Source organism: Piliocolobus tephrosceles, chromosome 5 (genome assembly GCF_002776525.5).
Source record: "Piliocolobus tephrosceles isolate RC106 chromosome 5, ASM277652v3, whole genome shotgun sequence".
NCBI classification, from domain to species: domain Eukaryota; kingdom Metazoa; phylum Chordata; class Mammalia; order Primates; family Cercopithecidae; genus Piliocolobus; species Piliocolobus tephrosceles.
The window spans coordinates 136,856,929-136,874,688 of NC_045438.1; the positions used below are offsets into that span (position 1 = coordinate 136,856,929).

A 17,760-nucleotide genomic window follows, 5' to 3' on the forward strand; every position below is an offset into this window, starting at 1 on the left:
ACTGCACTCCAGCCTAGGCGACAGAGCAAGGCTCTGTCTCAAAAAAAAAAAATTCATCTGGGCATGGTGGCAGGCACCTGTAATCCCAGATGCTCGGAGGCTGAGGCAGAGAATTGCTTCGATCCAGGAGGCAGAGGTTGCAGTGAGCTGATCTTGTGCCACTGCACTCCAGTCTGGGTGACAGTGCGAAACTCCGTCTCAAAAAAATACAAAATAAAAAAAAAAAAAAATAGCCGGGAGGATCACTTGAGCCCAGGAGATCGAAGCTCAGTGAGCTGTGATCCTGCCACTGCACTCCAGCCTGGGCGACAGAGCGAGACCCTGCCTCAGAAAAAAAAAAGAAAAAAAGAAAAAGAGGCTGGGCTCGATGGCTCACGAGTGTAATCCCAGCACTTTGGGAGGCCAAGGTAGGCAGATCACTGAAGATCAAGAGTTCATGACCCGCCTGGCCAACGTGTTGAAACCCGTCTCTACTAAAAATACAAAAATGAGCTGGGCGTGGTGGTGGGCGCCTGTAATCCTAGCTATTAAGGCTGAAGCAGGAGAATCTATTGAACCCAGGAGGCGGAGCTTGCAGTGAGCCGAGATTGCGCCACTGCACTCCAGCCTGGGCGACAAGAACAAAAATTCTGTCTCAAAAATAAATAAATAAATAAATAATAAAAATAAGAAAATGAAATGAGGTGGAAGTAGAGTGCTCAGGTGCTGAGTCTTCCATTATTGAGGGGAATGATGACCCAGAATCTAATCATGGGGGAATGAGAGCACCCATACAGATGTTATAGGAAGGCAGAGCCTCTCCTAGAGGATGGAGTCTCTGTCAATAGAGGTGCCAGAGCCAAGGGTATCACCTGCAGAGGGAGGTGAGTCAGTAGGAAGAGGATCACACTGTAACATTTTATTTCCTCTTGAGGGAGGAGTTGGGTGAGGTTAAGAGATCTGAGATGAAGAAACAAACATTCCTAAGGAAAAGCAAAAGAAAGCTAAGTCATTTTTTATTCATCTCTCCCTCTGCCTAATTCCTTTCAATTCAAATGAGTTCAAAGATTGGTAGAAGAGGTTTTATCTGATGAGGATGTGAAAAACAGAGATAAGCCAGATTTGACTCCTGCCTTCAAGTAGCTCACAAGGTAAACTGTGTAGGTCAAGATAGCAGGTGGGAAGAGATGAGAAAATACGCAGATAACATGAATCTTAGATCTAGATACTTTTCTCCTAAAGAAAATTGCTTGGATTGAAGTCTTTTTTTTTTTGAGATGGAGTCTGGCGCTCTGTCGCCCAGGCTGGAGTGCAGTGGCCGGATCTCAGCTCACTGCAAGCTCCGCCTCCCAGGTTTACGCCATTCTCCTGCCTCAGCCTCCTGAGTAGCTGGGACTACAGGCACCCGCCACCTCGCCCAGCTAGTTTTTTTGTATTTTTCAGTAGAGACGAGGTTTCACCATGTTAGCCAGGATGGTCTCGATCTCCTGACCTCGTGATCCACCCGTCTCGGCCTCCCAAAGTGCTGGGATTACAGGCTTGAGCCACCGCGCCCGGCCTTGAAGTCATTTTTTGGCCTTTCCACTCTCCTTGGGTGGTCCTTAAAGTGCCTGTAAAGCTGTGATTCCCAACCTTGGCTGCCCTTTGGAATCACCTGGTCATGTCTTAAATATTGATGCCTGAGTTCCATCCCCAGAGATTCTTTTTGGTTTGTTTTTGAGATAGTATATCACTCTGTTCCCCGGGCTGGAGCACAGTGGTGTGATCACTTCAGCCTCTGCCCCACAGGCCCAAGCAATCCTCCTGCCTCACCCTCCCAAGTAGCTAAGAGTACAGGCGAGCCATGGGACTTGGATAATTTTTTTTTTTTTTTTTTTTTTTTGAGATGGAGTGCCTCTCTGTCACCCAGGCTGGAGTGCAGTGGTGCGATCTGGGCTCACTGCAACCTCTGCCTCATAGGTTCAAGCGATTCTCCTGCCTCAGCCTCCTGAATAGCTGGGATTACAGGCACATGCCACCACACCTGGCTGATTTTTGTAGTTTTAGTGGAGACAGGGTTTCACCATGTTGGGAGGCTGGTCTTGAACACCTGACCTCAGGTGATCCACTCACCTCAGCCTCCCAAAGTCCTGAGACTATACGTGTGAGCCACCGCGCCCGGCCTAGGCTAATTTTTAAACTTTTTGTAGAGATGGGGTCTCACCATATTGCCCAGGCTAGTCTCGAACTCCTGGGCTCAAATGATCCCCCTGCCTCGACTTCCCAGAGTGCTGGGATTACAGGTGTGAGCCACTGGCACTGGGCCCAGAGATTCTGATTTAATTGTTTTAGGATGCGACAAGGGCTTTCAGATATTTCAGTGCTGCCCAGTGGATTCTAATGTGTAACCTGGGGTAAGAACCATTGCTCCAAGGAATGCATGAAGCTCTGTTTGGAAACCCACTGCTTTAATCTAGCCAAGAGGAAAGAGAGACGCCTTTTTGCTACAGTGAGGGATGAATTGATCCAGGCCTTGAAATATATTATAGATAAAATTTGACCAAGTAGAGAGGCAGATGTGAGGAGGTGGAGAACATCATGAGCAAGAGCCTAGATGTGGTCTAAAGCCTCTGAAACTTGTGACAAGCTGCAGACAATTTGGTTTATAATAGGCAGAGATTTGGGAAGGAGGTCTAAGATTGGGGAACAGCTGGGCAAATACCTGGAGGTGGGAATGATGAGTAATTCAGTATGGTTGGAAATTAGAATGAACGGAGAAGCTGGACGATTTTAAATTATGGAAGCTGTTAAAGGCCAGATTCAAATTTTGTAAATAATTGAGTAGGCAATAGGGAACCCTGAAGGGCTTTTGAGCAGTGGAGTTACATAAGTGTGTTTAGGGAGGCTGATCTGACAATAGTGTGGAGGGAGACTTGAGGTAGGGAGAGGTAGGAAGTAGGGAGACCTGTTGGGAAAGCTGATGCAATAATCCTAATGAGGTAATTTTTCCAGCAAGGGCTGGGGAAAAATTATAGATTCAAAAGACATTGTGGTGGCACAACTGACTGGGCTTGAGAGCACATCAAAAATAAGGCAGGAGGGAGAGGGAGGAGGCAGCAAATTTCCAGATAAGGGAGAGTGATTGGGAAAACGGTCTATTAAGAGAGACAGGGAAGCAGGTTTTCTGTGGCATTTCATCAGTTTGTTTTGGAATGTGTTGATTTTAGAGGACCAACAAGCATCATCCATGTGGCTATGATCTGCAGGCACTGGAAAAAACGTCTGCATGTAAAATACAGGTTGGAAAAGCATTTGATCAGCTGAGTCGAGTGAATGAGCTTTTCAAAGGAAAGTCTCAGAGAAGGGAAAAAAGTCAGAGATGGACACTTAGCTGAAGGGAGGAGAAAAAGCAAGGAGGGAAGGTAGAGGCGGAATGGTTAGAGGTCTGTGTGGAGGTGGGGGTGAAGGGAGGTAATATGTTTCTGAACCTGGGTGTGTGGGGAACTCAGGGTCAAGGGACAAACGGGAGGGTTTAGAGAGGCAGAGTACTGTGAAAATGCCATTGATTTGGGATCTGGGTAATTGGTTGCCATTTGAGAGAGATTTCAGGAGAATAGGGTGTGGATGCATATTTCAGTAAGTCAAGAAACAGTGGATATGAAAAAGAGACATATACAGACATATCTCTGATAGCAGTATTTCCCCCCCCGCCCACCCCGTTTTTGAGATGGAGTTTCGCTCTTGTTGCCCAGGCTGGAGTGCAATGGCGTGCTCTCAGCTCACTGCAACCTCTGCCTCCCGAATTCAAACGATTCTCCTGCCTCAGCCTTCCAAGTAGCTGGGACTGCAGGTGCCCGTCACCATGCCCAGCTAATTTTTTGTTTTTAGTAGGGACAGGGTTTCACCATGTTGGCCAGGCTGGTCTCGAACTCCTGACCTCAAGTGATCTGCCTGCCTCGGCCTCCCAAAGTGCTGGGATTACAGGTGTTAGCCACCACACCCAGCCATGAATTCTGTTTTTCAAGAAGTTTGGTAAGGGAGGCACATTAAATCCAAAACATCCAAGGAAGAACCCATGATATTTATGCCTCACCCCACCCTCCTCCCACGTCTCCTATCACACCTCCTATCTCAGTGCATAGCTAACCTTCTAGATTGTAAGCCCCATGAGGTCAGGGGTCACACCTGCTGTCTGGGTGGACATCTCAATCAGCATCCAGCATGGAGTCTGCATGTTGCATACATGCATAAATTCAGGATAGGACCCTGTCCTGTGGGTGTACAACCAAAGACCCAAGCCCACTGCTGGCGCCATACCTTAATCACCACTCCCCTCACAAAAGAGGCCTCTTGGTTGACCTCAGGGTAGGAGAAGGCAACTAGTCCCAGGGAGACTTGAGAGGCCATTGATCTCCTCCCTGTGCTCTCACAGCAATCTGCTCTCTTTGCCTTTCCTATACCCCCTGCAGTCCAGCATGTGGGGCTCTAATCCAAGTTGTCTGCCACCCTCCAGCCCACAGTCAGGAACAGCTATGGGCAGCTGGCATCTTTTCCTGGCCCCCATCACTCTATCCTTGACCATCTTCTTCACCATGGTCTGCCCTCTCTGTCATCTTGCCTTCCTGGAGTTCTGGGGATAGCAGGGAATGGAAAAGGGGTACTGGGGAAATAAAGCCTCACTGAGAAAGCCTTACTGAGAATGGACCCTAAGGTCTTCCCTGGTAGGTTCCCAGGGAGCTCCCCTCTGTCCCCCATATTCATATGTCTCTCTGGCGATCTGGGAATCTGTCTCCCTCATGTTAGTCTCTGTCGGGCTTTCTTTTTTTTTCCCCTGGAAGAGGAGATGAAGGGAAGTGAAAGGGGGAACCAAAAGCGGGGAGGGTCTTTGCGGGGCCGCAGTCTTTGGAATTGCGGGCGATAAATCAACTAAAGTCTCTTTAATATTGTCTTTCAGAAGTTCACACACACTCACACACAGATCAGAACAAGGCGGGGGCCGCCGAGGGGAGCAGGGAGCCGGGACTTGGGAGGTCCCATAGCCTGGATTCCCTTCTGCCCGGCTGCCCAGGGGCTGGGATGGGTGGAAGGGAGTATTTACAGAGCGTTTACAGGCAGGTTTCTTATCCCAGGGAGAAGGATCCTACACCAGGAACTCCCCAAATGTCCTTAAAAAAAAAAAAAAAACAAAAGGAAAGGTTCTGGGATTAGCAAGAAAATAGGCAGAGACCTGGGTGGAGGGACGAAAATGTACTTGGAAAAAACAGGAGTGTGGGGGCGCTACTACCCCAGGGCTCGGTTCTTTTGCCGTAAGAAAGGGAGGAGTCTGTCCGTCTGTGAGCGAGGCCTGGAGCCACAAACCCAATCACTGGACTGAATCACCCCGCGGAGAAGAAAAGAAGGCGGAGCCTGCCGACCTGGAGGCGGGGTTTTGTCTGAGTTGGGGCGGAGCTTATAGAGGAGGCTGGGTTTTAGGGACAAAACCGAGGTTCCTCGGCCGGGGGCGCTACACTTTGATGGTGAGGGAACCTGGAGCGACTGAGGGTCCGGCGTTTGGCCGGAATCCCGGAAAGCGGCGTCCCTGGGACTGTGGGTTTTGGAGGGGTTCCTGAGGAACTGGATTCGGAGCTTGCTCGCAAGGCGAGACGTTCCATGGAGGCGGAGTTTACGATGTATCCAAGTCTGACGGCTCCAGAAGCGGGTGTGCAGGGCGCCCATTGGGTCCGCGGTATGACTGCAGAAAGAGCCTGGGAGGTCGAGGGGCGCAGAGTGGGGCCGGACCGGGGGCGTTTTTAGGGATCCCAGTAGTTCTCGTGGTGCTGCGCGGCGATGATGATGACTACGGTGAGGATGGTACAAAGCACCATGGCCGCGATGCCCACGGCCAGGGAGATGAAGGAGAAGTTCCGGGCCTCGCGTGAAGCGATCTCGGCCGACACCATGTCTCCGCGGGCCAAGGCCGTGCGCACCTAAGGCGGAGGGATGGGGGAAGGAGGTCAAAGAGCTGCGGCCTCGTTCTAACGTCTCAGCCTTTCTCTAAGATGGCCCCAGAACGCCCAGAACTCCCTGCCTCCGTCCCCAAACCGAGTATGCCCCTGCCCCTTACCTGCACTGCCTTGAAGATGGCAATGATGCCAGTAGGCCAGAAGCAACAGATGGTGGTCAGCACCGCGATGGGCATGTAGTCGTGTGGCGGGCGCCTCGGCTCCAGCAGGGCCAGCCCTGGGCCCTGGGGCGGCGGGGGGAGAGTGGAGGTCACTCCTGTCCCCCCCGGGGTCCCGCCTGCATATGGCTGTGGAAGGAAAGTTGGGGGGAAGGGGCATCACTCCGACCCTCTCCCAGCCTACCAGCGTTGGGCGGCTGGCAGAGTGGCTTTAAAAGCACAATTTTTCCTATGGCTTCTCAACATAAAGCACCCACTACCCTTCCAGGACACCCATAAATTCCACCTAAGCCCCTCTCCTCCCTTCCTTGCTTCATTAACCACCACATTCTTGGGCTTTCTACATTCTCTCCCGCAAGGTATGGTCCCACTGGGGCTGTCCTGGCCTCACATCAGACCTTGTTTCTTCCCTCCAGACACCTACCAGGCGTCCCCTACCCACTTAGTCCCACGCTTCTCCCACATCCCTCTTGGTTCCCAGCTGCCATTTTCCCCCCGCCAGGCGGTTTCCTACTTTCAGACCTCCTCTGAACCTCTAGGCTCCGATCCCTTTCCCAGGCCCTGACTTTGGGCACCAGTAGACTCCTACTCCTGGGTCTCTCCCTAGTCCCTCCTGTCTCAGGCTCCCTTCTTTCTAGGACTTGTGCCGGGAACATTACCTATTTCCTGCCCTTGTTCCTCTATCCTACCAGCCCCCTGCGTATCCCCAATTTCAAGTCCTGTATCGCGCCCCCCTCTTTCCCATGCCCCTGTCTGCCCGGCACTCACCGTGCCCACCGGGTAGACCGGCACATAAGCAGTGCAGGGCTGCAGTTGCAGGGGGTATCCGGGTGCTACGTAGCCCCCCAGCGGCAGCGTGCCCACAGTCCCCGCGTGCGTGGGCACCACGAAGCCAGGGGCTTGGGCAGTCTGGGCTGGCGCCGGCGGGGGCGGGGCGGCGGCAGCGGGCGGCGGCGGGGGAAGTGGGCCCTCGAAGCGAGTCTCCTGCAGGTAAGGGTCGGGTGGCATGCGGGGCAAGGTAGCGCAGCCGGGTGGGGGTGCCCCGGCAGCAGGGCCGGGAGGGGCGTGGTGGGGGGGTCTCGGCAGCGTGGCAGAGGAGGAGGGACCACGCTGAGCGGTGGCCGCGGAAGAGGCCAGGCCCCCTGCCCCTAAGCGTGGGAGGGTGGCGGTGCCAGACTGATGGTAGTGGTGGTGGTGGTGATGATGCGAGGAAGGGGCTGCCTGTGGCGGTGGGGCTGGGGGTTCGGCTGGAGGCTGAGGGGCATTGTAGGGCGGTGGAGAAGTGTGAGGGACTGAGTCTGGGAGTCCTGGGGGAGGTGAGTGGAGGAGACGATAAGGGGAAAGATGACATAGTGATGAGTTGAGGAGGGGTAAGGGGAAACAGCCGGTCAGGGATGGAGAAAGATAATGGGAGATACACATAGAGAGAGACAGGTGAGAAACCATCTCTAATTTGAGGGGCAAGAGAGGGGCTGAATCTAGGCCATCTGCCCCCGCTCCTTCTTCCTTCCAATCTAGTTTTGAGGTCACAACTCTCCTCTGCTTCTTTTGTGTCTTTTTCATCACCATGCACCCAGCTCTCACCTGCAGACCCAATCCCCTCTCCTTTGCAATAGCTGCCTTTGGGCTGGCCTATCCAAGCTCCTTCTGTGTGTGCGTATGGGTAGACATGCAACCCTGTGTTAATATGTGCTCAATTCAACAGTTGTATAAACACATGTGGGATGACATGTGTTCCACTCTGCTGTTCCTTCAGTGGGGGGAGGAGTGCCCCAGCCTCTATGAGAATCTCAGGACCTCTTTTAGGGCGGATTAAGAAAAGCCCTCTGGATTTTGCTCCCTTGACAACCCCCCATCTGGTCATGTCTCCATATTTCTTCACAGGATGTCTCCATGCCAGCCAGTGATTGTCCATCTGTCACTCCCAACGATGCCATCCCTGCAGAACCTGGCTGTACCTCCTTCACCCTCTCAACCTACCCCCCTGCCCATGTTGTTGGCAAGGGTCAGAGGCTGCGACTGGAAAGAGGAAAGGAAGAGAAAGGGGGAGACAGAAAGAGGAGGGGGACTGGGGGAGTGTTGAGAGCTGGAGAGAAGGGAAATGAAATAGAACTACAGCTAAGGAGGGGTAAGGGAGGGGGTTGGGGCAAGGGGGAAGGAGAGTCTGGAGACAGTGGAGGAGGTGGGAGGTTTTGTTATTGTTTTTACCTGACTTTTCGGATGACATGCCTGCGGTCTCGCTGGGACAGGGTCCCTGCAGCCGGAGTGGGGGTCCTTGACCGGTGCTGGAGTCTGGGTGCTGGATGGCGCAGCCGGCAGCAGCGCAGAGATGGAGAGATGAAGGCAGCGGCGGGGGGTGGGGGGGGGGGGGGGGGGGGGGGGGGGGGGGGGGAGCTTAAAGGGACCGAGGCGAGGGAGGGGGAGCGCTTCAGAGGTTTCCCACTTGGTCTCTCTGCTCTCGGACCACCTCTCTTCTCCTCTCACCCTGGCATTCAAGCCCCCAGTTTGGGCTCCTTTGGAGTTGTCATGGAAACACAGAGGCTAGACCAGGCGAGGCGGGTGGGACTAAGGAAAGGAAGGAGGGAGAGAGAACTCTCTGGAGTCTCCCCCTCCAAGACTCACTTAGTGATTATATTGTGGGAGGAAGTGAACAGGTTCTCAGTGGAGTTAATAACCCAGGTGCCTCCAGGGGCACGTCGTCTCCCCGTCTTAGCTCCCTGCAAGGTGCCAGGGTCTTCTCCCAAATCCTTGGCCCCAGTTTTCCCCTATTTAGAAGAGATAAATACTTGTGTGTGAGAGAGAATTGTGCAGAGTTCAGAACTGCGATGGTCTGAAAAGTTCCCAGGATATGGTGAACCTGCCAACCTAGCAGTAAAGAGAGAGGCCCAGGTCTGTAATTCGGGGGGAGCTGGGCCTTGGGGGGAAAAGGGAGAGAGAGTTTGGGCGGTGTGCATACATACCTTCTTCGTCCAGGACTAAGGAGCTGAAGCTCTTTTGGAGGGGGTAGGCAGTATGACTTAACTGCTCATTTCTGGCAGCTCTGTTGGTAATGTGTGCTCGTTCCCCCACTTTCCCTTTGTTTTTAAAGAGGCTGCTTAGAGTCTCCGGGCCGGTCAATGTTCAGATCCATTCCCTAAACCCCCCTACTCCCACCAGCCACCTCCCACCAAGACGCATCTCCACCTCCTGAATCGACCTGCGGTACAGCGTTATTAGTCTTTTTATTTGCTTACTGCATCTTGGGAGCGCGTGGGTGGGTGAAGGGAGCAAGGATAGGAAGTCTATGTAGATTTACACCAGTTTTTTTTTTTTTTTTTTTAAAACAAAAACACAGCCAGATAATCATTATTCTTCCCTTACGCCCCCCCAGCCCCCACCTGGGGCAGTCGCTCTCCCGGCTGCGTCCCTTTTCGTCCATGTCCTAGCGGAGACTACAGAGCAGTACAGAGGCTCTCGCTGAAACCAGTCCCAGGCTCCACAGAGTCAGATCACGGCTTCACACCAGTCGTTCTGGTCACTAGGCGTTCGCGTGAGCCCTCAACCCCTTACCGCCACCCCATCGTCACTCTACACCACTCCGAGCGCAAAATGGTTTGATTGAGACAAATTTAGACCAAGCAATGACCGTGTCAACAGAGAGAGGGGTTCAGACATGCTGAGAAATCCTTCCGTCTAGAGAAACGTCTTTAAATGCTAAGTAAAAGCCCTGAGGCTCTAGGGTGTCGGGTAGGGATTATGGGCGGAGAGGTGGGACGCCTGAGGGTCACGGTAGGGAGCCACCCACAGATAACTCAGAGAACCAGATTGTGGGGGTCGCTCAGGTTGAAAGACTGGTCGAAATTACAAGGGCATGAGTCAGCGCATCCCTAGGCGCCCTCCGCCCCTTGGGGGGTGGGTCGCTTATAGGGAGGGGAGTAGAGTAGGGCAGGAGAAATTGGGCCAGGCTGCACTTAGCTCAAGGGGCCTCGAGGACTCTCCGCGTCTCTGGAGACAAGGGCACTACACGCACTTCAGAATGAAGAGTTGTAAGTCGCTGACCTGTGGCGGACTGGAGGGTGGGGTGGGGGTGGGTATTGAGGGGCAAGCCCGGGCTGGCATCAGCCCTCCAGGCCACCCTGCCACTCACCCAGCACACGGCAAAATGCAGAGGACTACCTTTCCCTGGTCCACCCCCCGGCCGCCCCTTGGGGAATGAAAACTTCGTGTTCCGCTGCGAGCCAGACGCCTGTATTGGGAAGTGGGGAGAATCAAGGGGGGGAAAATCGGACCTTTGGGTCGCTGGGGGCAACGAAGCCTGGAGAGGCCTTCTTTCCATTCCCAGAATATGTTTGCTGCTTTTTCTTTTCCCCACTGGCCTAAATGGATCGCTCCGCCTATTTCCTCCCCAGCACCAAGAGCGCAATGGAATATTCCATTGCCCCTCCGGTCCTGGGTCAGTGTTGCGGGGAACGCTCGCGCGGTTGCCAGAGAAAGCCCCGGACGTGACGGATTTGCGCGACCCCAAGCAGCCCGCCCTTCCCCCTCCCATCCGTCATTCCCCTGCGCTCTCTTTCCTCACCCTTCCCCCTCCCCCGTGGGTTCCAGTCTTGGGAGAAGTAAACAGCGGGTGGAGCGAGGAGGCCTACGGACCCAGGCCAGGTGGGAGTTTGCACTCTTCAAGGGGCCTGGGCTGCTGCTGGGGTATTACAGAACTCCGCGTTGTTCATGGCTGGGGAGATGCATTCATCCCTGAACCTAGGGAACAGGTCCCCCGAACGCTGAGTTGGGGGCGGGACTTCGGGTGCGCGTTGGTGCGTCAACGTGGTAGGGGGGTGTGTTTGTAGGGAGAGGGTTGGAGTAAGTTAAAAGTAGGCTATTTTGTGACAGCGACCTGGTGAGGGACCTGGTGTGGGACCGAGAGGAGGTGGCTTGATTGCCAGGCGTCTGTTCCGAGGGATAAGGGTGTTGCCATCTCTCTCACAGGCCTTTATCACCCTTTTCTCAGGCGGGAGCATGCTGGGGCTCTGGGGGCAGCGGCTCCCCGCGGCGTGGGTCCTACTCCTGTTATCTTTCCTGCCGCTGCTGCTGCTTGCAGCCCCCGCGCCCCACCGCGCATCCTACAAGCCGGTCATCGTGGTGCATGGGCTCTTCGACAGCTCCTACAGCTTCCGCCACCTGCTGGAATACATCAATGAGGTCTGGCAGGGGACACCTGGGTGCAGGGCGTTAGAGGCGTCTACTGTGGCAGGGGAGGGAGAGCGGGGAACTGAAAGCCACCCCTCTGGGCCTGCCCAGTTCCTCAGGGAGCTGGTGCTGGCGTGGGGGAGAGTTGGGGGACGGGATCCCTGGTTCTAGCAGGGTACAATAGACCTGTGGATGCGGGCCAGGGGTGGCGTGTGGGAGCTTCTTAGCCTATGCCCGGTGGCTGCATTGCCCCCTTCCCACAGACACACCCCGGGACTGTGGTGACAGTGCTCGATCTCTTCGATGGGAGAGAGAGCTTGCGACCCCTGTGGGAACAGGTGCAAGGGTTCCGAGAGGCTGTGGTCCCCATCATGGCAAAGGCCCCTCAAGGGGTGCATCTCATCTGCTACTCGCAGGGTAGGCGACTCCCCTGCCCCTAACTCCTAAGCCCTATCTGAGGCTTGATCCTTATCTGAGGGACACTTCCTAGTGTCCCTTTTTCTGAACCACATTGCTCCAGGCACAACCCTGGTACCTGAGCCCTTCCTTTCCGACTTCCCTCAGCACCTGGGTCTCATCTCTGTCTTGAATGGGAGGGAAGCTTGCTACACCGCTGCCCCTTTGTTTCCTATTACCCATGGTTCTTGGACATAAGGGCAAATGGGGCAGGTAAAAACATCTTAGAATTAGAGGCAGGAGGCGCAGCATCTAATTCGGGCTCAGTCACTTATATGATGTGTGACATTTTGGCACAGGGTGTGCCTGCCTTCCGTAAGCCTCTGTCTCCTTTATGTACAGTGTGTGTGTGTGGCAGTGGGGATGGGGGGTTGCTGCTGGCTTTGCTGTCCTTAAGTGTCTGCCCAATGTGGTGTTCTGCCTACAGGGGGCCTTGTGTGCCGGGCTCTGCTTTCTGTCATGGATGATCACAATGTGGATTCTTTCATCTCCCTCTCCTCTCCACAGATGGGACAGTATGGAGGTGAGTGGGCACTAGACTCCATAGAATGCCCTGAGTTTTCGGGGAACAGAGGTTTATGGTCACTTAACACTGCCATTCTCTTGCCAGACACGGACTACTTGAAGTGGCTGTTCCCCACCTCCATGCGGTCTAACCTCTATCGGATCTGCTATAGCCCCTGGGGCCAGGAATTCTCCATCTGCAACTACTGGCATGGTGAGTGGGGATGCTGAACTGGGGCTTCCGTGGATCAGGTCAGTTGCTTCCACCTCTGCTACAACCAATAGCAGTGATAACAATAAAGATAACTAATATTTATTGAGCTATTTGAACAGGCTCTGTTCAGAATTTCTTTTTTTGAGAAGGAGTCTTGCTGTGTTGCCCAGGCTGAAGTGCAGTGCAAGATCTCGGCTCACTGCAACCTCTGCCTCCCAGGTTCAAGTGATCCTCCTGCCTCAGTTCCTCTAGTAGCAACTTGCTATTGCTGGGATTACAGGCAGGCGCCACCACGCCCGGCTAAGTTTTGAATTTTAAGTAGAGATGGGGTTTTGCTGTGTTGGCCAGGCTGGTCTCAAACTCCTGACCTCAGGTGATCCACTCGCCTCAGCCTCCCAGAGTGCTGGGATTACAGGTGTGAACCATTGCACCCAGCCCAGAATGTTTTAAGTGTGTCACCTTATTGCCTTAGAAGGTTTAGTCTGTTGCAAGAGTCAGCAAACCTTGTCTATAAAGGGCCAGAGAGTAAATATTTTTGACTTTGTAGGACATAGAGTCTGTTTCACAACTCCTCAATTCTGCTGTTGTAGTGTGAAAGCAGCCATGTACCATATGTGAATGAATGTGCCTGTGTTCCAATAAAACTTCATTTACAAAAACAAGTAGTAGGCTGGATTTGGCCCATTGGTCACAGTTTGCCAATCTCTAGACCAGACCATGGGACCAGAATACTTGGGTTTGAATCTTGACCCTATTGGGTGACTTTGGGCAAGTTACTTAACCATTCTGTTACTCAGTTTTCCTTATCTGTAAAATATTATAGCATGTACTTCACCAGGTGGTTGTAAGGATTAAATCAATAAATGAATGCAATGTACTTTGAATAGTACCTGGCTCATATAGTAGATGCTGGATAAAAGTACTTGCTATTGCCAGGTGTGGTGGCTCACACCTGTAATCCCGGCACCTTGGGAGGCGGAGGTGGGCAGATCACCTGAGGTCAGGAGCTCAAGACCAGCCTGGCCAACATGGTGAAACCCTGTATCTACTAAAAATACAGAAAAATTAGCTGGGTGTGGGCACACGCTTGTAATCCCAGCTACTCGGGATGCTGAGTTAGGAGAATTGCTTGAACCTGGAAGGCAGAGGTTGCAGTGAGCGGAGATTGTGCCACTGCACTTCAGCCTGGGTGACAGAGTGAGATTTCGTCTCAAAAAAAAGAAAAGTGAGGCCGGGCGCGGTGGCTCACGCCTGTAATCCCAGCACTTTGGGAGGCCGAGGCGGGCAGATCACGAGGTCAGGAGATCGAGACCATCCTGGCTAACTAAAAATACAAAAATTTAGCTGGGCGTGGTGGTGGGCGCCTGTAGTCCCAGCTACCTGGGTGGCTGAGGCAGGAGAATGGCATGAACCCAGGAGGCAGAGCTTGTAGTGAGCTGAGACTGTGCCACTGCACTCCAGCCTGGGCAACAGGCTGTCTCAAAAAAAACTCTGTCTCAAAAAAAAAAAAAAAAAATAGTACTTGTTACTATGTTTACAGTTATTATCACTACTATTATTATTATTTTGAGACGGAGTCTCACTGTGTTGCCCAGGATGGAGTGCAGTGGTACAATCTCAGCTCACTGTAACCTCCACCTCCTGGGTTCAAGTGATTCTTGTGCCTCAGCCTCCTGAGTAGCTTGGATTACAGGCATGGACCACCATGCCTGGCTAACTTTTGTATTTTTAGTAGAGACAGGGTTTTGCCATGTTGGCCAGGCTAGTCTCGAACTCCTGACTTCAAGAAGTGATCCACCTGCCTCGACCTCCCAAAGTGCTGGGATTATAGGCGTGAGCCACTGCACCTGGCCCATATTATCACTACTATTTTATTACTATCCACCTTGACTATTGCTGCAGCTTCCTTATTGGGCTTTTCACCACCAGTCTTCCAGTCTTGCCTCCCTTTTCTACTTCTTTTTCTTTTTTTTTGAGGCAGAGTCTTGCTCTGTCGCCGGGACTGGAGTGCAGTGGCCGGATCTCAGCTCACTGCAAGCTCCGCCTCCCGGGTTTACGCCATTCTCCTGCCTCAGCCTCCCGAGTAGCTGAGACTACAGGCGGCCGCCACCTCGCCCGGCTAGTTTTTGTATTTTTAGTAGAGACGGGGTTTCACCGTGTTAGCCAGGATGGTCTCCATCTCCTGACCTCGTGATCTGCCCGTCTCGGCCTCCCAAAGTGCTGGGATTACAGGCTTGAGCCACCGTGCCCGGCCTTCTACTTCTTTTTCTAACTGCCCTTTGTACCCAGATCCTCACCACGATGACTTGTACCTCAATGCCAGCAGCTTCCTGGCCCTGATCAATGGGGAAAGAGACCATCCCAATGCCACAGGTGAGAATTCAGGCTCCTACCTTTGTTGCTTTTTCTGCTTCTTTGACTCCCTATGTCTCTCTCTCCAACCTATCCTGACCCCTGTGGCTGATTCAGCCTCTCTTCTTCCCATCCTACAGTATGGCGGAAGAACTTTCTTCGTGTGGGCCACCTGGTGCTGATTGGGGGCCCTGATGATGGTGTTATTACTCCCTGGCAGTCCAGGTAATAAGGGATTGTGTGGCCTGAAGATCGGCTAAAGACATCCCCCAACCCCAATCGGTCTTTAGCTCATGCCTAAAACTGGCCTGCTCCTTCCACCTTTTAGTTAGTGTGCCTCCCTCTATTTCATCATGTCACCCAAGACCAAAACCTAGGAGTCATATCCCAACCCCTTGTATCAAGCCAGTCACTAAGTCCTGCTGACACTTCTCCTCTCCATCCCTATCACCCCTTCCCTCACTTTATAAAAACTTTTGATTTTGAAATTCTTATAGATTCATAGGAAATTGCAAAGATAGTATAGAGAGGCTCTTCACCCAGCTTCCCCCAGTGGTTGCATCCTATGTAATTATAGCACAATATCAAAACTAGGAAATTCACATTGGTTCAATATGTGTGTGTAGTTCTATGCCATTTTATCACATTTCCTACCACCTCTTTACTTACCTGGACTATTATAACAGCCTCCAGCTTTGTCCCCTCCATTCTGTTCCTTAGAAAAAAATCCATGACTCCATGGTACTATGTGCTTGCCTGTGTTATAGGTCACCATGAGTGATCTGTAATGTCACTTGAGCTACTTGAATCACTCAAGAAATATTTATTCAACATTATGGGCTCAGGCTTGTTCTGGGCCCTGGGGATGCAGTGGTAAATAAAAGAGAAGTCCCTAATGTTACGTAGCTTATATTCTAGTTTGTAAGACTGCTGATAAATATATATAAATATATATGTCAGGTAATAAGGCAGGGGAAAGGATTAGAGGATGACCGGGGGCCTAGTTTCAACAGTGGCCAAAGTCCTTCTGGAAGAGTCGCCATTCAGTTAGAGACTGAAGGAAGTGAAGGAGAGAGTTGTGCTCTGGGTGGAAGAACCCCCCAGGGAGAAAGTGTGGCCCCTGTGCCCGGCCTTGCCTGGCCAATATTTTTTAATTAAAAGATTTTAACTCCATCTGGCTGGGCGCGGTGGCTCACGCCTGTAATCCCAGCACTTTGGGAAGCCAAGGCGGGTGGATCACCTGAGGTCAGGAGTTCGAGAACAGCGGGGCAATGTGGAGAAGCCGCATCTCTACTAAAAATACAAAAAGTAGCTGGGCATGGTGGCGCATGCCTGTAGTTCCAGCTACTCAGGAGGCTGAGGCAGGAGAATTGCTTGAAACTAGGAGGCGGAGGTTACAATGAGCCGACAGGGTGCCACTGCACTCCAGCCTGGGCGACAGAGCAAGACTCCATCTCAAAAAAAAAAAAAAAAGATTTTAAGACCTTTTTATTTTGAAATAATTTCATACTTAAGAAAAGTTTGCGCCTGTAATCCTAGCACTTTGGGAGGCCAAGGTGTGAGCCCAGGGGTTTGAGACCAGCCTGGGCAACATGGCAAAACCCTGTCTTTACCTACAATACAAAAATTAGCTGGGCGTGGTGGTGTGCCTTTGTAGTCCCAGCTACTTGGGAGGCTGAGGTACGAGAATTGCTTGAGCCTGGGAGGTCAAGGCTGCAATGAGCCGAGATCTTGCCATTGCACTCCAGCCTGGGTGACAAGAGTAAGACCCTGTCTCAAAAAAAAAAAAAAGTTACCAAAATAGCAAAAAGCAGACATGTGGCTGGGCGCGGTGGCTCAAGCCTGTAATCCCAGCACTTTGGGAGGCCGAGACGGGCGGATCACGAGGTCAGGAGATCGAGACCATCCTGGCTAACACAGTGAAACCCCGTCTCTACTAAAAATACAAAAAATTAGCCAGGCGTGGTGGCGGGCGCCTGTAGTCCCAGCTACTCGGGAGGCTGAGGCAGGAGAATGGTGTAAACCCGGGAGGCGGAGCTTGCAGTGAGCTGAGATCCGGCCACTGCACTCCAGTCCGGGCGACAGAGCAAGACTCCGCCTCAAAAAAAAAAAAAAAAGCAGACATGTATACTCCTCACCTACTTTTCTCTTCTCAAATGTTAACATTTTGTCATGTTTACATTAATATCTTTTTTCTCTCAATATATATACATTTATTTATATATTTTAATGTTATGTTTAAAAATAAACATAGATTCAAATTGCCCTGAATATGTGCTCACAGATTATTCAAATTTTTCCAATTGTCCTTATAGAAAAAAATAATATCCAGTGGAAGATCCAAATCAGGATCTTGAGTTGCATGATCCTGTCATGTCTCTTTAGTATCTTTTTTTTTTTTTGAGTCTGAGTTTTGCTCTTGTTGCCCAGGCTGGAGTGCAATGGTACAATCTCGGGCCACTGCAACCTCCGCCTCCCAGGTTCAAGTGATTCTCCTGCCTTAGCCTCCCGAGTAGCTGGGATTACAGGTGCCCGCCACCATGCCTAACTAATTTTGTATTTTTAGTAGAGACGGGATTTCTCCATGTTGGCCAGGCTAGTCTCAAACTCCTGACCTCAGGTGATCCACCCTCCTTGGCCTCCAAAAGTGCTGGGATTACAGGCATAAGCCACCACACCCGGCCTTTTTTTTTTGAGACGGAATCTTGCTCTGTCGCCCGGGCTGGAGTGCAGTGGCCGGATCTCAGCTCACTGCAAGCTCCGCCTCCCGGGTTTTACACCATTCTCCTGCCTCAGCCTCCGGAGTAGCTGGGATTACAGGCGCCTGCCACCTCGCCCGGCTAGTTTTTTTTGTATTTTTAGTAGAGACGGGGTTTCACCATGTTAGCCAGGATGGTCTCGATCTCCTGACCTAGTGATCCGCCCGTCTCGGCCTCCCAAAATGCTGGGATTA

The 17,760-nt window shown here is 52.2% G+C and overlaps 2 protein-coding genes across 6 annotated transcripts in view; one reads left to right on the forward strand and one right to left on the reverse strand.

Moving 5' to 3' along the window:
- Positions 1-4,875: 4,875 nt before the first annotated feature.
- Positions 4,876-9,607, reverse strand: PRRT1 (proline rich transmembrane protein 1). 3 transcript variants are annotated; one of them, XM_023195870.1, is made up of 6 exons: positions 9,496-9,607; positions 8,603-8,683; positions 8,327-8,417; positions 6,887-7,102; positions 6,062-6,247; positions 4,876-5,924 (listed from the first exon to the last, which is right to left on the reverse strand). In XM_023195870.1, the coding sequence occupies exons 2-6, from the start codon at positions 8,608-8,610 to the stop codon at positions 5,748-5,750; spliced, it is 678 nt and encodes a 225-aa protein (XP_023051638.1). In that variant the 5' UTR covers positions 8,611-8,683; positions 9,496-9,607; the 3' UTR covers positions 4,876-5,747. The 3 variants fall into 3 exon arrangements, with proteins under 3 accessions (XP_023051638.1, XP_023051637.1, XP_023051639.1); XM_023195869.1 differs by lacking the exons at positions 8,603-8,683; positions 9,496-9,607 and having other exon boundaries at positions 6,887-7,425; positions 8,327-8,455; XM_023195871.1 differs by lacking the exons at positions 8,603-8,683; positions 9,496-9,607 and having other exon boundaries at positions 6,887-8,441.
- Positions 9,608-9,938: 331 nt separating this feature from the next.
- Positions 9,939-17,760, forward strand: part of PPT2 (palmitoyl-protein thioesterase 2) — a 16,144-nt gene continuing 8,322 nt past the window's right edge. For 2 of the 3 annotated variants that reach the window (XM_026448118.2, XM_023195868.2), the window contains exons 1-7: positions 9,939-10,143; positions 11,103-11,293; positions 11,545-11,698; positions 12,165-12,260; positions 12,348-12,455; positions 14,745-14,828; positions 14,948-15,032. In XM_026448118.2, coding sequence (XP_026303903.1) covers positions 9,969-10,143; positions 11,103-11,293; positions 11,545-11,698; positions 12,165-12,260; positions 12,348-12,455; positions 14,745-14,828; positions 14,948-15,032 — 893 coding nt within the window. In that variant the 5' untranslated portion in view covers positions 9,939-9,968. Of the gene's footprint in view, positions 10,144-10,524; positions 10,757-11,102; positions 11,294-11,544; positions 11,699-12,164; positions 12,261-12,347; positions 12,456-14,744; positions 14,829-14,947; positions 15,033-17,760 lie in introns of those variants that run through there. The other variant, XM_026448119.2, reaches the window with a different exon arrangement.

What these genes read in the sequence shown, in the direction of transcription:
- PRRT1 (XM_023195871.1), bottom strand. Translation starts at nt 7,687, where the DNA reads ATGGTGATGAAAAAGACACAAAAGAAGCAGAGGAGAGTTGTGACCTCA. An exon ending in CGGTCTACCCGGTGGGCACG is followed by an intron (nt 6,248 to 6,886) that starts GTGAGTGCCGGG and finishes TTCCTTCCACAG; the next exon opens with CCATATGCAGGCGGGACCCC. An exon ending in CCATCTTCAAGGCAGTGCAG is followed by an intron (nt 5,925 to 6,061) that starts GTAAGGGGCAGG and finishes CCTCCGCCTTAG; the next exon opens with GTGCGCACGGCCTTGGCCCG.